This window comes from Erithacus rubecula (assembly GCF_903797595.1).
Source record: "Erithacus rubecula genome assembly, chromosome: 5".
In the NCBI taxonomy this organism is placed as follows: Eukaryota; Metazoa; Chordata; class Aves; order Passeriformes; family Muscicapidae; genus Erithacus; species Erithacus rubecula.
This window is the reverse complement of record NC_136687.1, coordinates 11,647,923-11,665,746: the sequence shown is the minus strand read 5'-3', so window position 1 is coordinate 11,665,746 and position 17,824 is coordinate 11,647,923. Positions and strand designations below refer to the sequence as shown.

The following is a 17,824-nucleotide window of genomic DNA, read 5'->3' as shown; positions in this document are numbered from 1 at the left end:
TTGTTGTTGTATGTCAGACATTTTAGTGTAAATTACCTGAGAACCAAGAAATAACATTTTAACTATTAAGAGCAGAGTGAATCAATATTTTTGTTCTGCACCATTGCTCAGTTGGTTTGTTTTATTTTCCCTGAATGATATGGGTTGCCTTGCACCAGCAAAGTGCAGAAAACCTCCAGAATTGGCTTTCTAAATGCTGTTGGAATGGCTGGTTTTATATAGATGCTAAACCAAAGGCCAATTAATCAATGCAAAAACTCTTTCACACGATACTGCATTAAAAAGTAATCCTTTAATAATTGTAAATACTATTTATTATCATATCAGCGTTTGTAAGGTTTTGTATTATTCGTGCATTTTGGTCTTACAGTTTGCACTTTTTGTTTGCCATAGACTGACTGCTTTAAATTTTTTAAATGTTTTTTACTCGAGTGGCCTTTAATCTACAGCAGAAAAGATTCAAATGGCACAAATTAATGTGGTTAATGAACTATACCATTTTCCACAAACAAAGTGCCTGTTTTACTTAATTATCCTGCGGAGAAGAGCTGCAGACAGCCAGCAAAGTCTGTAGCATGAAGCTGTGACTCAGTACACCCCTGTCACACCTTCTGTTCCCAGCTCTCTCTGCAGGATTAGCTGGGAGTACAGCTGTCATATCTGACTGGAATGTCATATTTGGTGGGGTATTATTCAATCAAATACAAAGTGCAAGTTAAAATAATCTAACAGGTGACAGAACACCTTTATAAAGATTGAGCTATCTTTTTGCAAAAGTCTTATTCTATCTGTAGACCTACAGAAATGGAAGAAATTCAGTAGCTGCATTGCATCTCTCCCTAGCAGTATTCCTGAAACATGTTTTGCCAAAATATATTTTCCCATGGGTTTTGTTGCACATTTTTGGGGGTTCTGTTCACTGGTTAGGTGGGGGTTTGTTTGCTTGTTTGTTTGTCTGATTGGGGTTTTTAAATAACTAAAATCTGGGTAGAAACTAGCAGCCTTTTGCTCTCTCACAGAAGAATGTCAGGGTTTTTTTCCAGCAGTTAACTTCCAGGAGTTTTGTCTCACTTCCACTGCTTCCCTCCCAGAGTTGCTCTCTAGAGGGTCATTAAACTGCAAGTAGCAAAACTTTTCATTGAGATAGTGCTTTGTCCACCAGCCCTATTAGGATATATCATGCCTTGCCTTGCAGACAAAGCAATTTTTCTTGACCATGTCTGGAGCTCCACAGACTTCTTTCCCTCCCCCCCAAAACAGAATATTGTTGCAAGGTAATTGTCTGTTTTCTGAAAACACCTCCCTTTGAAGACTCCCTGACTCAAAGCATGGACTTGGAAAGTCTGGGAGCTCCTCCCCAGTCAGCCTTGCAGGTTTCCCAGACTCCCCCTTGTACGGGCAGATTTTGGAGAGCTGAGACCTGCAGGAGTCCCTAGGCTGGGTGGTCCTTCTGGTGGGGCTGGAAACCCTCTGGCTGCCCTGGGGCCACTGCCTGAACACACAAGGGTTTGGCTTGGGTGGGTATCAAAACCTGAGCTGCTGCTCAGGGAGAGTTCCTTTCTCTTTAGTGGCTCTTAGGGCACAACATTTTACCTTTAGAGTTGATTTACCACTGTAATAAATCTCCCTGATTTGTATTAGGCATTTATTCTTGTAACAGGCTCATTTCATAAATCATATATATAGCCATAACATAAATTCTCAGTTAAGTACTAGATAAAAACAGGATGAGGAGTTCAGCATTTTCCTTCCTTTCTCATGTTTTCTGTATTCAGGTTTTTGCACAGACTCATGTAACTTCTGCTAAGCAATATTTATTCAAACTGCTCACTGAACAAAACAGTAAATATTTTTCCTGATATTTTTCCTGAGAGAACACATTGCTACTTGTGTAAATTTTAATATATATTTGAAAATCTATAGCTTGGATAACAAGAATATTTTTTTTCTGTTCTAACATTCCAATTTCATGCATAAAAGAGTATTGGATTGAGAGTCTGGATTTTTACCAGCACATAACATTGATTCTATGTGTAACTGGACTAATTATAGAGTTAAATTAGTAAAGAATGCAGAAACAGAGGTATTTATGCATGTGTAATTTTATCATGTGGGTTTAATCTAATTTTAATTAAACTAAAAGTCCTGCAGTAAGACATTTGTAGTTTCCAAGTAGAATCCTAGCAGATAATCTTTCTCTACTTGCACTGCAGTATGTTAAGGGTTTTTCTGTTCACTGTAATGCTGAAAAGAACAAAGTATTAGAAATTAATCACTGTAATTATCTGGTCAATGCATTACCTATTTAAATTAATGTTTGGAAGCCATCTTGTTAAAAAACTCCTATGGGAAATCCTAATATACATTTTTTTTTGTTTTATGATCAGTGCTATAATAAAGCTTTTCCACTGAAAATTTTATGGAAAGCCTTCCAGGGGAAAAGACAATGCCAAGTTCATCCTCCATGAGAAAGATCAACAGGTAGCTTTTTTGGGGAATTATTTCACCCACATTCAAATACGTGTTAAAGTTGCAAAACTATGACAAAGCATTTAAAGACTATTCCAAAGATACAGAGGTTTGGTTGGATTGCTTTTGGCAGTGGTTCCCAAGCTTCCATGTTTGAGCACAGGCTAGTACAGACCCATCTGGCCTAATGCTTGTGTAGGATTCTTGCAGAGACTGACTGAGAAGTGGGTGATAAGATGCCACAGTGTTGTGATCCCTGCTCAGATCCCACTTACAAAGTCAAAGCACAGTACAGCTTCCCTCAGCCCAGGCACTCAGATGTGTATCCCAAAGAACAGTGAGTTCCAGAAAAAAGGGAATCCTTGAGCCCGTCTCTGGCACCTTGAAATGCCTGAGAATGGAATCCTGGGGCTGCAGGTTCAGCTGATCTCAGGTGCCTTCACTGACTGTGACTTCAAGCTTTTAAAGTTTTACTTCAGCTCTCCCAAATTTCTTTTTCACCTCACTCGGTTGCAGAGTGTGTTTTTCACAGTGATGTGGCCTTGGAAGGCATTCACACACCCTCCTCTTCATCCTCATAAGGCCAAGTCTGTGCTCTCCCAGGCATACAGCAATAGACAGCAGTGACCTGGCTTCATTCCATTTCTTGTGTGCCCAGACCTCACCTGACTTTCACATAACTCATGTACCACATTTCACTTTTCAGGCTCCTTAGTTCCTCCTCTGTTAAGTCATCCTTCTAAGAAGCTGACTTTCTCAGTTTTGGGAGGATATACTTCTCTAGACCATAAGAAAGCTGTGAGGTCTGTCTGTGCCACCCTTCCCATTCCTCCACAGAATTTTTGAAAGTTAGTGATAATTGATATGTTCTTAGAAATTAAATTGGAATTTCAAGGAATCTGTTCCAAGACAGTGCCCATGCATTTTTATTTCCATTACACTTACTCCTTCTGATAGGTTTCTGTCCTTTTGTACTTTTTTTATTTGCCTCTGGCTTTTTTCTCTCTTGTACAATATGTATTTTTCCAAATGCTGCTTTTCCAAATACTATTTCCAACAGCAGATTTCATTATACTGACAAGAACAGCAACACCTCTGTAGATTGTCCTACAGCAAAGGCATAACAGAATAAATGATCATAAATATGTCATCTTACATGATTTCTGTGTTTCCAGTCCTTCAATTCCTCTCTCCAAGGGGCAAGTGTCCCAGCAAATTGCTGCCTCATGTGGCATTTAGACCCAAACCAGATGCTGACAGAACAGATGTGATTGCTGCCATTTGAACTCAAATCCCAAGGGTATGATGGAATGGCCACTGGAAGCTATCAAGCTTTGATAGACCCCATGTTACTTTTTTTTGGTTAAGTTATGGGGGTTCAGATACTTATTCTACATGTTCAAACTGCTGCTGGGAGAGGTTACCTTTTTAATCAGAATTCTGATACTGCCTATGTCTTGTGGAAAGATGCAAAGCTGTAGTTTGGATGGCTTAAACTCTCCATATCTCAGTTTCCTATTTAGAAAGTAGGAGCAAATAAATTTATTTATTCTCTACTTCTTTTGGTGTAATGCAGACTGGCATCTTTGGCACAGAAGGTTCAGTTGAAGGCTTTGCTACCACTTTAGATATGTTCTCACAAAATGTCACACTGGCTCATGATGGAGAGTTGCTGTTTGCTGCATCACATTGCCTTTCTATTATGCACATATTCATGGCTTCTGCATCTGGAAGAACATCTGACAAGGTGTCATCTGCATGTCATGTTTGCAAGTCTCTATCTCACACTGCTCACAGGAGCTTCTAGTGCCTGTGCTTCTGCTCAGGGCCACGGAGCAAAGGGGCTGCATGAGGATGCATCTCTGTAATGCACTTAGAGATGTATTCACAAATGTTCAAGGGTAAAGGTAGTGCAGAAGATTAGCACATAGGCCAAGGACAGATGTGCAAGGAGAAGACCCAGTGGATAGATAAGTCTGTAGGGGTGTTTTCTTATCAAATTATAAATCTTTTAGAGGCCAGTATTGCTATAGAGGTTTTTGAAAGTAAATGTATCTCTAAATATGGTTTTGGTTGTTTACCCTATCTTGTTAAAATACATAAAGCAGAGGAAGGACTTACATAGTCTTCTACAGTGTATATGGGTTTTGCCTACAAAGCTGAATGGTGAGGCAGGTAATACCAGCACACTTCAGAACCTAGAGGCAGAAACTGGTAGGAGCAGAATACTGGTGTTGCTAGTTGTACAGTTCTTCAAACTGTAAAGAAATAATTCTGCTAGTAGATGTATGTCTGATGTGTAACATTAACTGAATTATGTAGCTGATCAGCAAATAAAATCCAGGTTTTATTCTCTAAAAATAAAAATATTTATATTGAAATATCCAATGGGAGTGAAGGAAGTCATAGATCATAAATTGAGACTTTCTGCTACTAGACAGCTTCTCCCTGGGGGTTAGGCCAGCAATATGCCAGTGCTGTACAAAATAGTCCACTGCCTAAGTGGAAGGAAACATGAGTCACAAATGTGGTATTCAAAATTGTTATTATGAAGGTCAGAGTCCTTGACTGATGGGAGAAATAGACCTTGCCAGAAGTGCCAGCAGTGTTTGGTAAGGGAATGTATTAAATAAGTATCAATGACAAATGACAAGTATACTCATAGGGAAGCAAAAATTTTGTCCTTTTTATTGCTGAAATAAATAGGGTAATAATTAGAAAAAAAAATAGGAGTGTCTTTGGAGCCATCTTTCCAGCTTTTAAGATCTAAAAGTATTTTGGAGTATCTCTGAATTTTCAGACTTTCAAGCATTTTAGTAGAAATGATCATTCTCATTTTTAATAACCAGCTCATCACGTGATGCTCTGGAAGCAGTTTTGTGGATTTGCTGCTCTGTTACCTGCTTGTCACTCCTGAAAAGAATGCAAAACTGGAGATTTGATGGAAAGAAAGAAGTGTCACTTCTCTAAAATATGATTTTGACAAATCTGTTTCAGAGGGCGCTGCAGAGCAGTGCTAGTCACAGAGGTGCTCATCACGAGGCTTGTTCATCTCTGCTGATGGGTGGGGGACTTTGCTAAAAATGTCTTTTGGATCCTGTTTCAGGTGGGATTCCCTTTGTCCTCACTGGAGAGTTTTTCCAGCAGTCACAGAGGCCAGCAGCATTCATGATAGCTGGGACAGTCAACTGGCTCTCCAACTTTGCAGTGGGACTGCTCTTCCCTTTCATCCAGGTACTCAACAGCCTTGGTAACTCATATTCTGTGATAATGCTGCTGCAGTGGGACATGTGAGGTTTGAGAAGGGATTTCAGTAATAGAAATGTCCTGTCATTGAAGTGGATGACATTCCTACCATATTTGTGAAGCAGATGTGTTGTGATATCCATATGTCTCCTTGCTGGAATGTGTTGGAATAAAGTTGTCCTGAAGTAGAAAAAATAGTGTAACCCTGGACAACTCTTAGTGGGAGGTTCCCCAGAGGAGTGTTTAAGCTATGCAATCTGGTGATTTTGCCTGGATTCAGTCACTGATGGTGATTGACACTGCCTTTTTCCTCAGCTTTTAGGATAGCCATCATCTGGTTTACCCTGTGCTTTGAGAATCCATGTTAATCTCATGGAAAATAGATGCTCTCTGCACCTCCCTCCACAGGCTTGATTTCATGGCTCTTTTTTTCCCCACTTCTGTCAGTCTTTTGTCTTCTTTAGCTGGTTCCCTTCTTGCTGGAGCTTAATTGCTCCATGGGTTAATCTGTTCCTGTCCCAACTTCTCCAGGCTGTCATAAGCTGGTTTTATTGGATTGCTTGGCTGCACTATCACATGGAGGACACTTTCATCAAAAGCTGGCTGAGAACTGAGGGGTTGTACTTTAACAAGATAAGTTTATTAGAAAAAAAATTCAAAAAGAAAATTAAAAGTTGAGCAGAGAACAACATTTTCCTGTTCTGATTCCTAAGCACTATTGATGTGTCATAGTATGGCAAAAAGGCTTCAAGCAGCTTCTAATTAGAAAACAAGCTGAGGTTCTTTTCTTTCTCATTAACCTCTCCCAGGGATTGTCTGCACTCTCTGGAGCTCACACTGAAGCTAGTGCTTTATCTCAGGAGTTGAAATGCAGCTGATCATGGCCTGACTGCCCATATCCAAAGTCTTTTAAGAGACATCCTGCTCCACTGATAACAGTGTAAGAGTGAAGATCACTACTACAAAATAAAGAATTTCTAGGTTTGGGATTTTTTAAACACTCAGAGGAAAATGATACTGGGGCAGAGAAAAGGTGCAGAGAGAGCAAACCCTCTGGGATACTTGCACCTCACACCCAGGAGAGGGATTCTGGACAGGTCTTCAAATCATCACCAGGGAAGAGATTTGAGTAATGAGAGTTGCTGCTGTGTGTGCTTTCTTCCAACTGAAAATTATTTGATCCTGCAATACCAAATGCCTAACTACTTGCAGATACAGTAGAATGATCATACTCTAAAACTTTGCATATTTCTTTTTCATTTGACAAGTAGAACTGCTTTTACTATGTGGTACTGTTTTAATTTATCTCTGTGAGGTACTTTATGGGAGAACTTAAAAGCCCTATAAAGTCTGACCCATGATCTAAGTTTGACACAATTTAAAATTTCTTCTAACAGGGACAAGTCTCTTGCAGTTTTGATTACTTGAATCACCTTCAAAATTCAACATGATTATAAAGTCTGTGATTTTCCAAACTCTATATATTTACTAACATTAACTGCAATTACACTGCTATGTCTTAAGAATTTCTTTTCATTCTAACTGGAATTGATGAGTAGGTAGGACATAATTCCTATGATAGGACATCAAAAGGGGGTAGAGACATAATTCATTTTCCACTGAGGTGTTAGAACATCTACCAAATGATGGAAAGAATGAGACAATTCCCCTGAGGGTTTTAAAACCTGACCTAGCCCATGGGGCAGCCCCAAGTCACCCAGCAAATGGATGCTTCTGTGTGGTTTAAGAGCTTTTTCTTCCAGAAGATGAGCAGTGACTGTTTCAGTACCATTGACCCTCCTTTCCAGCCCAGGTGGCCACGCACTTCTGTTTCCACCACTTTTATTTGGGTTGGGCTTTTGGTGGTTTTTTTTAATTGTTTTGTTGTTATTGTTTTGGTTTGGTTTTGGGGATGTTTTTTGGGGTTTTAGATTTTTTTCTGGTTGGTTGATTTGGGGTTTTTTTCGGGGTTTTTGTTTGTTTGTTTTGCTTTATTTTTCTTGGCGGGGGTGGGGGGGAGTGAGGATTTGATTTTGTTGGTGTTTTTTTCTTTAATCATCCAGGGACATTTAGAGAATAATCGCGTTTCTCCAAAATTGCAGTTTCTCCTTCTTGCACAAAATTGGGGATTACCCCTGAGCTCTGCTTAGCTGTCAGATTTGAATTCATGCAATTCAGGACACTCCCTACTCGTTCTGCTAATGCTACCTGACAGGTCACCTAGTGAAAACTGTTTAAAAAGGCCCTCAGTAAATTCAAATTAAAAAGCAAACTACATTCTCTAATTTTGCATGTGCACATTAAAGCTTTTTTAATTATTTAATATGCATCCTGATGATGCTTGCTGTAGTCTCGTGGAATTTATCATTAAGTGCCACAAAAATATCCAGTTGTGTGATTACAAAATTATCCAGTTTAGTTTTAGTGAAGTTAAATTATATTTCCCGTCTTGAAGGGTTTTTTGGAGATTTTTTTCTTCTTTTAAAGAAAAGAGAAATATAAAAGAGAAAAAGTTAGGAGTTTGCACCTAAAGATAAAAGCAGTGTTACTCAGACTTTGATTTTTAAAGCTTTTTCACAAGATCAAACTAGAACATCTCCTCTTTCCCAAGCTTTAACTTTTTTCCTATTTCAGTCAACCTTATTCTCAAAATTTAGTTTATGAGTCACCACTTTCTTCACATAAAGGCAATATCTCCTTCTTAGCTCATTTTATAAACCTAAACCAGGAAAAAAATCTTTAAGATACCTTCACAGGATGAATGCATAATCCTGTCTGTGTATTTAAATACTAACCTGATTGCTTGAGAAACAGCAGCCACTTTTCTTGATCCTTGGTGTGCTTCTACAAAATTATCCCAAACATTTGGGAAACAAATCTGGTGAGTTTACAGTTACTAAAAAAAATCAACCAGCAGTTAGTTTTCCAAATGTCACCAATTAACTAATTTGAATGACTAGATTTTTGCCCTTCAACCATCTGTATATAATCAAAGAATGGCTTAAGTCATACATTACAATATATGGATGAGATTGAAAAGCTAGTTTACAAATCAATTTTTGACAAATTGAAAAAAATAATTGAATGTGGCTTCTCTTCCAGGCCTCATCACTATCTATTTGAGGTGCTGAAATGTGAACAGGGCACAGTAAATCAGAAATTAGGATGTATATGTGTGGAAGCAGGTGCAATGAGCTGAAGCAGGCACAGGGAACAACAAGCCAGCAGAAAAGTATAATCTAAAAGGCTGGAAAACTTCTGGTGCCAAAGCAATATGAGGGATAGACTTCAGTTATCCAATGGTCTAGCAGGACCTTAAATTACTTCTTATCTAGAAAAAGGTTCTGTTTAATTTTTGTAATGTTTGGCATATATACAAAGAATAACTAAAGATCAATAATTAACAAATAATTTCCCAACATGCTGTTTTCATTACCTGCTGATGCATTTTACTTTCATATTTCACATTGTGATATTGTTATGAGGCACTTAAAGATTAAATGGTAAATTAGTAATATACTGTAGGAAACCATAGCAGATTCTCCAGAAGTTTTCTGTCATAATAATTTCTCTTTCTAGAAGACTGTGCAGTGCCTTTTTTTGATGTCAAAGTCAAATTGTGCATTCAGTACATATTCAAGAAACATTTAAATTCCTGTGTATTTTATATTTTTAATTTTCAAGAACAGCTAATTTTCACACTTTCCTCCTAATACAAAAGTTTCCAGTAACTGTGAAATGCAGAGGAATATCCCATTATGATTAGAGGTCTGCTATATGAAAAACTGATTTTACTCTTGGCTGGGGTTTGACCAAAATAATCTCCTTGGATATATGATCCAAAAGGAGCCCAGTATCATATGGGATAAAGGTGCTACAAGCCTTTAAGCCTTAGTTCAAATTGCTTACTAGTGCAATGCCAAGACTTGTATGTGTGTTTATTTCCTTCCTTTTAGATATTAATTAATTTGTTCTTGTGAAGTAGTACTTCTGAGACATTATACTGGAGGTTCTCTTTTAATTCTACTTTATTTCTTCCTTAGTTTTACACTAGAGATTTTCATTCTCATGCCTCAAGATTCATTTACTCAGCAAGATTGTCTTTTGGTTGTCCTTATTATTTCCTTACTGTGTATCTGTTGACTTTTTCTATTACTCAGCCCAAGGATTTCAATAACAGGTGTGCACAGAAAGTTGTGCTTAGTTTCCCTCAGCCAAGCTATTTTAAGCTTCTTCAAATACACTGGATGTTTCATGAAATGACAGTGTCCCTGTATTAGGGGTAATGGCTAAAGTTCCCCTCAAAGATGAGAAAATGAAATGTGGAGAGGGTTAGATGTGCTTATCTTGATTAGAAGCAACCCACTTCAGGGATACAATATAAGGATCTGTTACACTTTTATGAGGAGATAGTGTGTGTGAGGGTCATGGTTGAAATTGCAGTTCTTTTCTAAAAATGACTCTATTTTTTACTTAGAAATTATGTTTCATACATTGTACTTTAGTGCTCCGTCCTTCTTCATTGTCCTGCACTTTCAGCAGAACCTTAAATTATGTCTGGAACAGAAGAAGGACAAAGGGTAAAGGACACAAGCCCTCACCCATTTGTTTCTTTGCATTATATCAATTTGAAGCAAAGTGAAGTCAAATGTCTACATGAATAGCAGTTTTTCTGCTGATCAATTTTATCAGACATTGAACCATTATCACTTGACCTCACCACTTCAAAAGCCAGTTTGACCCATATCGCATGACACTAATCTTCATGGAAGCTTCCAAATGCAAGGACCCTCTGCTGATGCCAAGGGATGTGACTTTGCAAGTTCAGAATTTAGAGTCACATTTGGCATTTGCTGGAAAGAGACAGAAGTTTTGTCATAAAAATATTAATGTGTTGTGCTTATTAAATTGATTCAGAATTTGTTCATTTGCTCATTTGTTTTGTATCTGCCCTAGATACAAATGCCCTATCATTTGCTCATTTGCTGTATCTGCCCTAGAATATCTATTTTCCTGCTTCAAATATCACAGTCTTTCTTAGAATTTAACCTTTGCTACAGTGTGTTAAGTCAGTAAGCAACCATTGTTAAATAGCACATAATGATCCTCTCAACTACTTTTGGATTCCTCCAGAGCATGGTGCTCACAGCATGCAAGCTATTAACAGGGAGACTATTTTCAGCTAGATTACTTCAAAAGTAGCAAATTGTGCAGGTTTCTAATTAAAACAAGAATCCTTTCTTCATTTCAATGTTAGGTTCTTTACTTGTTTCAGTTTACTTTTTAGCTTTAAAAAGATGAGCTCTTTTGTTCATTCATTTTGGGCACTTAAAGTCAGTTCATGATGCTAAAAATAAAGTATTCTTTACTATTGTATTTAAAAGGAGATGGGGGAAATCCTGTACATTTTCTATAATTTGTATAGCAGCCCCCCAAAAGCTGGGGGTGTGTTTGTTCACCTCTTTGCTTAAGAAAATATGGGAAAGCTGCACCTACTTATTCATACACCTCACTTCTGCAGCTCTATCTCATCCTCAATGTCAGGCCTGATTGCTTGCCATGCCTAGGTTGTGTTTTGGGGGAATTGATGGAGTACTTCAACTTTGATTCTTTTTTGTGGTAATTGCATGTGTGCCTTAGATAAATCACTTCTTGGTTTTCCCTTTTTTTTTTTTTTCACCCTCAAATACAAAGCCTTGATCATCTGCAGAAAAGAGAAGACAAAAAAGAGTAATTCAGGATTCAGCTGGCTAGAATTTGCAGAAATGCTGTTTTTCAAATGGCTCTCTTAGAATGCTGGTATTAAAACAGAAGGTGATGCATTTAAAAGTTTATTTTTAACTAATAAATATCCTGTATAGCAATAGCCCTCACCAGCCTCAAAAAATCCAGTGTAACTCCTGCTTTGAAGAGGTTTTATTAGTCTGCTGACTTAGTAGGTGCTTCCCTCAGGAGATTGCATCACTATGTCTGCTGCTCTTTTGCCCTCTCCTGCAGCCCTGATAGGGCAGGTGACCCCAGTCACCCCAGGAAGCCTGGCCCCTTCCAGGACCCCCACCTGTGCATCTGCCCCTGGTCTGAATGGATGTCTCTGTCAGGAGACAGATATTGCCTGGGACTGTTGCTCTTTAGGAAACCACCTGAAAATCTGCTCACCTTTGAACCTTGGGTGTTCCTGCAGGAGGTTATGCTCAAGGAAATGCTAAGGGAAAGCAGCTGCCAAACACAGACTGTTGTAGAGCTTTGTTCTGACTTCCCTCTGACCTTTGGGTTTCTAACTGTGCACATAAAAGCCTGGCTTCAGGTATTGCTAAGGAAATGTGTTCCTAGCTCTGCAAGGCTGCCTGGCTGGGGCAGGAGAAGCAGCTCTGTGAAGGTGGCAGTGGGAAGAGACCAGCACCAGTGGATGTGTCCATGGGATGTGGATGGGGCTGCCCTGGTGCTTCCTGCATGACCAGCACTGCTCCTGCTGCTGGTGCTTGGAGCAGTGTGAGGCAGTAATCTGTCCTTATGTCAGGAAATGCAGAACTACAGAAACCACACACTTTCCTCTAATTTTTTCTCTATTTGCTTCAAATTTCCATTCAGAACTGATTTGCTTTTACTTCTTCCTCTGATGTTCTCTTCCTCTCTTAACTGCCCCTTCTAGCTCTTCAGAGGTGGTATATTTTGCTAAGAAGTCATTTTACTCTTCTGTATTCAATTTTTTGAACACTGGGGCTTCTACTCCATATAGTAGGTGAAATGCTGTCACAAAGCTGAGAAAAAGGAGTTACCTTTTCAGTTTTATCATATATGTTGCCATTATTCTTGTGTCATTGACAATGCACAAGTCAGTGAAGACTCTTGAGGCCATCCATGTCTGTAGACTCAAGCACCCAGGGTTGCAGCAAATCCATGCTTTGATCAAAGACTTTAACTGAATTTCTTTCTCAGCTTTTTACTCCCACCCCAGTCCAGGATAATAAATATTCTGTGGTTCTACTTTTATAGTAACAGCAGCAGGCTCATCTCTAGCATGTTGGAAGGAGTAAAACAAGAGAAACTACAGGTTAGTTAGGATTAATGTGGGGTAAACATGTTTCATGGACATAATATAAATAATAACCAATATAAATAAAAGAAAGTACAATAATCTCATGGAACAAAGATCCTGTTTCCTGTCAGTCTACCAGTATTATCTATTCTGTAGTAGCCATTGTTCAATAGTTCAGCATTTATTGTTTTTTCACCACGTTATCTCACCTTCTAGATTCCCTGATGGGCACATCAGATATGTTTGGGCCAATCTATTGCTTGTTGCACCCCTCAGATCTTTCCTCCAGCACCAGGCAATTCAAAATACATCAGAAACAGATAAAAAAGAATTAAACATCTAGGCTGAACTGTATCCCACCTATGTCCCACTAAAGGTTTATCAGTGTGCAATACATATAGAGGGTTTCATGATTATAATGAGTAGTTTGATTAGCATGTGATGTTCTGTACAAAATGCAGGTTTGGCTGATATAAATTGAATTCTGGATGAGTTATAAAAGGTTTATGACTGAGGGGTTTTCTTTGCTGTGAGTGTAAAATAATAACCAGCTTTAAGGAAATATTATAACTGAAGAATGGCTGGTGACAAAAGGGCTTTTTGTGGTCACCTTGCAGTGTTCCTTGTGTTTTGCAGTCACCTTGAAGCCTTGCAAAAACCCTACAAAATCCACTTGCAGGATCTATAATAAAATTAAATTTTTAGCTTATTCTCTGTGAAACTTCAGTTGGAGGTCTTTGAGGGTTACATCCTAAGGGATTGCAGAAATAGGAAGAGTATGATTATTACAAACAAATATAAATATATTAGGTAAAATAATTGTATATATAATTGTATATAATTGTAAATAAAACTAGTACTCATGGGTGTTTAGTCCAATTAGAAGAGGTTTACAGAGATATGAATCAAAGATAATAAGCACTAATGTATTTAGCTCATGGACAGCAAAGAAATAAAGAGGAATTAGAAAGGTGGGGCAAAGTTGTGGCTGCACCACCAAGAGACACAAGCAACTTATTACATTTGGTTGCTATGTTTATTCATACAAGGTATTAATGGTTCATGTTCATCATGGAGAATATTTAATTCAGTGAAATTTTTTAAAGTGAAAAACATGATTCTGGGTTGAAACTCTACCATTCAGCTGAACAACAATCACAAATTCAGATGATCCAGATGTAAAATTTAAATTCTTAACTTGACAGGATGATTTATGAGGCACTGCAAAATCTCCTGTCTACTATATCCTTTTGCTTCTGCCTCTGTAAAAGCCTGAAAGTTTTATTTGTACATGCCAGAATATTTTTCCCCATGTTACCATGCTGTTTGTCAGCTTCCTCAGGACTTCATGGTTCTAGGATTTAAAGAAAAAGCATTGATGATCTCTGGAGTCCACAGACAATATCAGAGAATGCACTTGCTAGCTTTTCCTGTTACAGTCACAATTAGAAACACTGAACTAGGTAATAAATTATCCACAAAACAAAGAACATTGTGACTAGGCAAGTTGGAAATCAGCCATGATATTAAAAAGCAGCTGCAGAAGAGGGTTTTTTGCATTTTTTTCTTTCTTGTTCCACACAGGAATTAATGTTCTTCTTACACACCACGCATGATGAGCAAGTGAAACATAAAAATGGTGCTAAGAATTGCATACACCTTGAGCACCCAAAGCAGGGAGTCAAGGCAGCCTGCAGTATAGGGCTGGTGTGACTAATGATGGTGAGAGTATATTGCAAAAAAGGGCAAAATGGAGGTTGCCTGGCTCTTACTAGATTCAGCTACATACCTTTAATAGCAGCTATAAATATGTATGTTTAGGAAGACAGGTCTGCTTCCCTGTCCTGAGTGGTTTTCCCTGGGGTGAGCTCAGCCTTGCAGCACCTGAGGTGATGTTCAATGAGTCCAACTCTCCTTGGTTTGCTGTTCACGACCTCATGGAAGGCGCCACAGGAAGGTTGCCTTGTTTTTGGAGTTGGAGATACTCTTTCTGGTTTAATCCAGCTTGTTAATAAAAGCAATTAGAAAAATATAGGTACTATATTTTGGTATCCAAAATATTGGATGTTTGAGAGGGTTAATCAATAGAGGAGGTTTCCCTGGAGGCATAATACCAAACTTCTTCCAAGTTCAACAAAGCTCAGGTAGCAATATGATAATTATCAAATGTTTTTTCACAACTGTACTGTTGAAAGGTAACTGGTAGCTGCTAAATGTTCTAATAATCACCAGGCAAGAAATACTTTTCAGTGAGGTACAATTCCTTCTGGCTGGTTGGAGCCTTTATAATCAATTTATAAGTTCACTTCTTTACATCTACTCTGTTTTTGCCTGAAGTAAAATCCATACCATTCAAATATGGTCTGTACTTTACATTCCCTTAACAAACTCTAACGCTTCCTAGAATGAAAAGAAATTCATTTTATGGATTTTTTTTCCTGCTGTGAACTCCCGTAACCATGAGAGTGATAACAAATGGGTGCTCCTTGGGGTTTTTCCTCAGTTATTTTGCAAATCTCAGAGCCTGTAAGTGCTGTGATGAGGATGCCCCTGGCTGTGGCAGTTCTCCCATGGGTTTTGTAGAGGTGCACAGCCCTGCTAAGGCATGCCCTGGTTTCTGTGGCTGGGAGCTGGGAGACTGAGTGCAGAACAGCCCACTGAAACATCTGCCTCATTTCCAGGGGCCCCAGGGCAGTGCCAGGCTCAGCTGAGCACAGTGCAGGGTTTCTGCTGCCACCTGCTCTCCCCACACTGCCTCAGCTCAGCCTGGGGTGTCCCAGCCCTGCCCAGGCTGCAGCTCTGTGGGCCTTTGCCAGGAACCTGCTTTGCTGTCGACAGGCCACAGGCAGTGCTGAAGAACCAAAGTTTCATGCATTTTTATGAACCTCTCAGCACTCCATCTAGCAATGAGTGCCAGCATGCACTGTACTTGGTTAAAAATTGCTCCATACACCCTACTTTTTCGTTCAAATCATTCCTGCCTTTCTGCTGATTTTTTTTGTCTTTTGTAATGACCATCTCCTTTGTCTTCTCTTCACAGGCTGGTTTACAGACCTACTGCTTCCTAGTGTTTGCTGGCATCTGCTTTGCAGGAGCAACCTACCTGTTTTTTGTCCTGCCTGAAACAAAAAATAAGACATTTCAGGAGATCAGCCAAGCATTTGCCAAAAGGAATAAAGTAACTTTAGAAATGCAAGAGATGAACCACTATCCAGGGGAGGAGAAATCAAGGGAAGAGCAAGAATCAAACTTCACATCTTCAGTGGACAATGGGGAAACCAAAACAGGGATTGTGTAAACCCAGGATGCTCTTTCAAGGGATGGGGGAAGACATGCTCTTTTCATTTATAGCAGTGCACAACTTGTATATTTTATGATCTCATTAACTGCTTCCCCCTTGCAAATGTTCTAAGTGAGTATGGGTGAATTCATTAGCAGCTGGGGTAATGGTTGAGAAAATGAGGGGCAGGAGGAGCAGCAACTGATGAAACAAACAAGATGGAGTTTCCTTGGCACCTGTGGGTGGGATGGGGAATACAGACTTGGAGATGTGGAGAGGCAGTGGGGAGCCAGGGTTTTGAGCAGCAGCTGGCTGAGCACCCCAATGAGCTCACAGGGAGGTGTGCATCTCTCCCAGGGGGGAGGAGGCAGGGACAAGGGAAGAGATCCCAGTGGGGATCTGCTGAGAAGCAAACCTGAAATGGCACCAGAAGGTGTTTCTCCATGTTTCCCAAGGTGTCATTCAAGCTGTCCATGAGAGCTGACATGACACTTCCCTGACCTCCCAGTCCTTTTTTAGCTGTTTTGGTTTTCAGTTGCATTGTTTGCAGCATCTCCCACCTCCCTGCAGATGGGCAGCTCTGGGTCCTGATGAGTTTACTTGTCTCACTTGCAAATCCTAGTAATAGAGTTGTCTCTAGTTTCTGGGTTTGCTGGCACTGCTTTTCTCTGAAGATACGTATTTACATAATTTTATTTTTTAATAATAAACTTAGAAGCTTTAATATTAAAAGAAAACTAAACCTCATGGTGAAGTGAGAGAACTCTGATGGGATGTGTAAGACACAGTATTGAAACAAAAATTCAAACATGAAATGTTCCAAGGGTCAGGATTTTCAAATAGTTTTGTTTGTTTATTGCTTTTGTTTTTAAATTCCTTTTAAATAAAGTCTAAGGAGCCCAAATTTCCCTGAGACCTGATAACTTCTCAGATCTATGCAAGGAAATTTGGGCGCCTATCTCTTACTTAAACACTAATTTTTATTTGGGCATTAAAGTCTGAAGCACCAGGCCTAGCTCACATTAATAAGTTTCTAAGCTGTCTAAAGCTTTGTAAAACTGTTTGATTTTATGACAGAAAGACTCAGCAGGCTTTCAGTGGTTCCATGAACAATTAGTGGGATTTTTTTCACAATGAACGTCATCTTTACAGTTTGTAATTTTGATAACTTTTGTCTTGATTCCTCTAGGTACCTGGATGTTGAGGGGTTGTAAGAATTTTAAATTTAAATAGCTGCTTTATGTGAAGAGTCAGTAAGTCTTTGGGCTGCTCTCAGTTAGGAGTAAGACACAAGAAAAAAGTGCAGCATGTAAGTCAACTACTTCCTCAAGTGACATTTACTGATCCAGAAATTAATGCATTTGGAACATTTTTTGTGAGAATATTTGCATATCTATTCATATATGTATGCATATATGAATATATATATATTCCAAATATAGATATATATTAATATTCAATGGCCTAATATTAGTGGCTTCAAGGTGGAAGAGGGTAGATAGAGATTGGATATTAGAAAGAAATCCTTTACTGTGAGGGTGATGAGGCACTGGAAGAGGGTGCCCAGAGAAGCTGTGGCTGCCCTATACCCAGAATTGTCCAAATCCAGATTGAATGTGGCTTTGAGCAACCTGGTTGATGTCCTTGCCCATGGTGGGGGACTGGACCAAGATGATCTTTAAGGTGCCTTCCAATCCAGGCTGTTCTATGAGTCTGTGATTTATATTCCTATACATATACACACACAGTGGATAATTATTTACCAGTATCTGGGCGGGGAGGAGGGGGTGTTT

The 17,824-nt window shown here is 39.1% G+C and overlaps 1 protein-coding gene across 1 annotated transcript in view; it reads left to right on the top strand.

The window, feature by feature from the left end:
* Positions 1–16,773, top strand: part of SLC2A9 (solute carrier family 2 member 9) — a 79,013-nt gene extending 62,240 nt beyond the window's left edge. Inside the window, exons 11-12 of the mRNA XM_079305337.1 lie at positions 5,576–5,703; positions 15,792–16,773. Coding sequence (XP_079161463.1) covers positions 5,576–5,703; positions 15,792–16,049 — 386 coding nt within the window. The 3' untranslated portion in view covers positions 16,050–16,773. The remainder of the gene's footprint in view (positions 1–5,575; positions 5,704–15,791) is intronic.
* Positions 16,774–17,824: the final 1,051 nt, after the last annotated feature.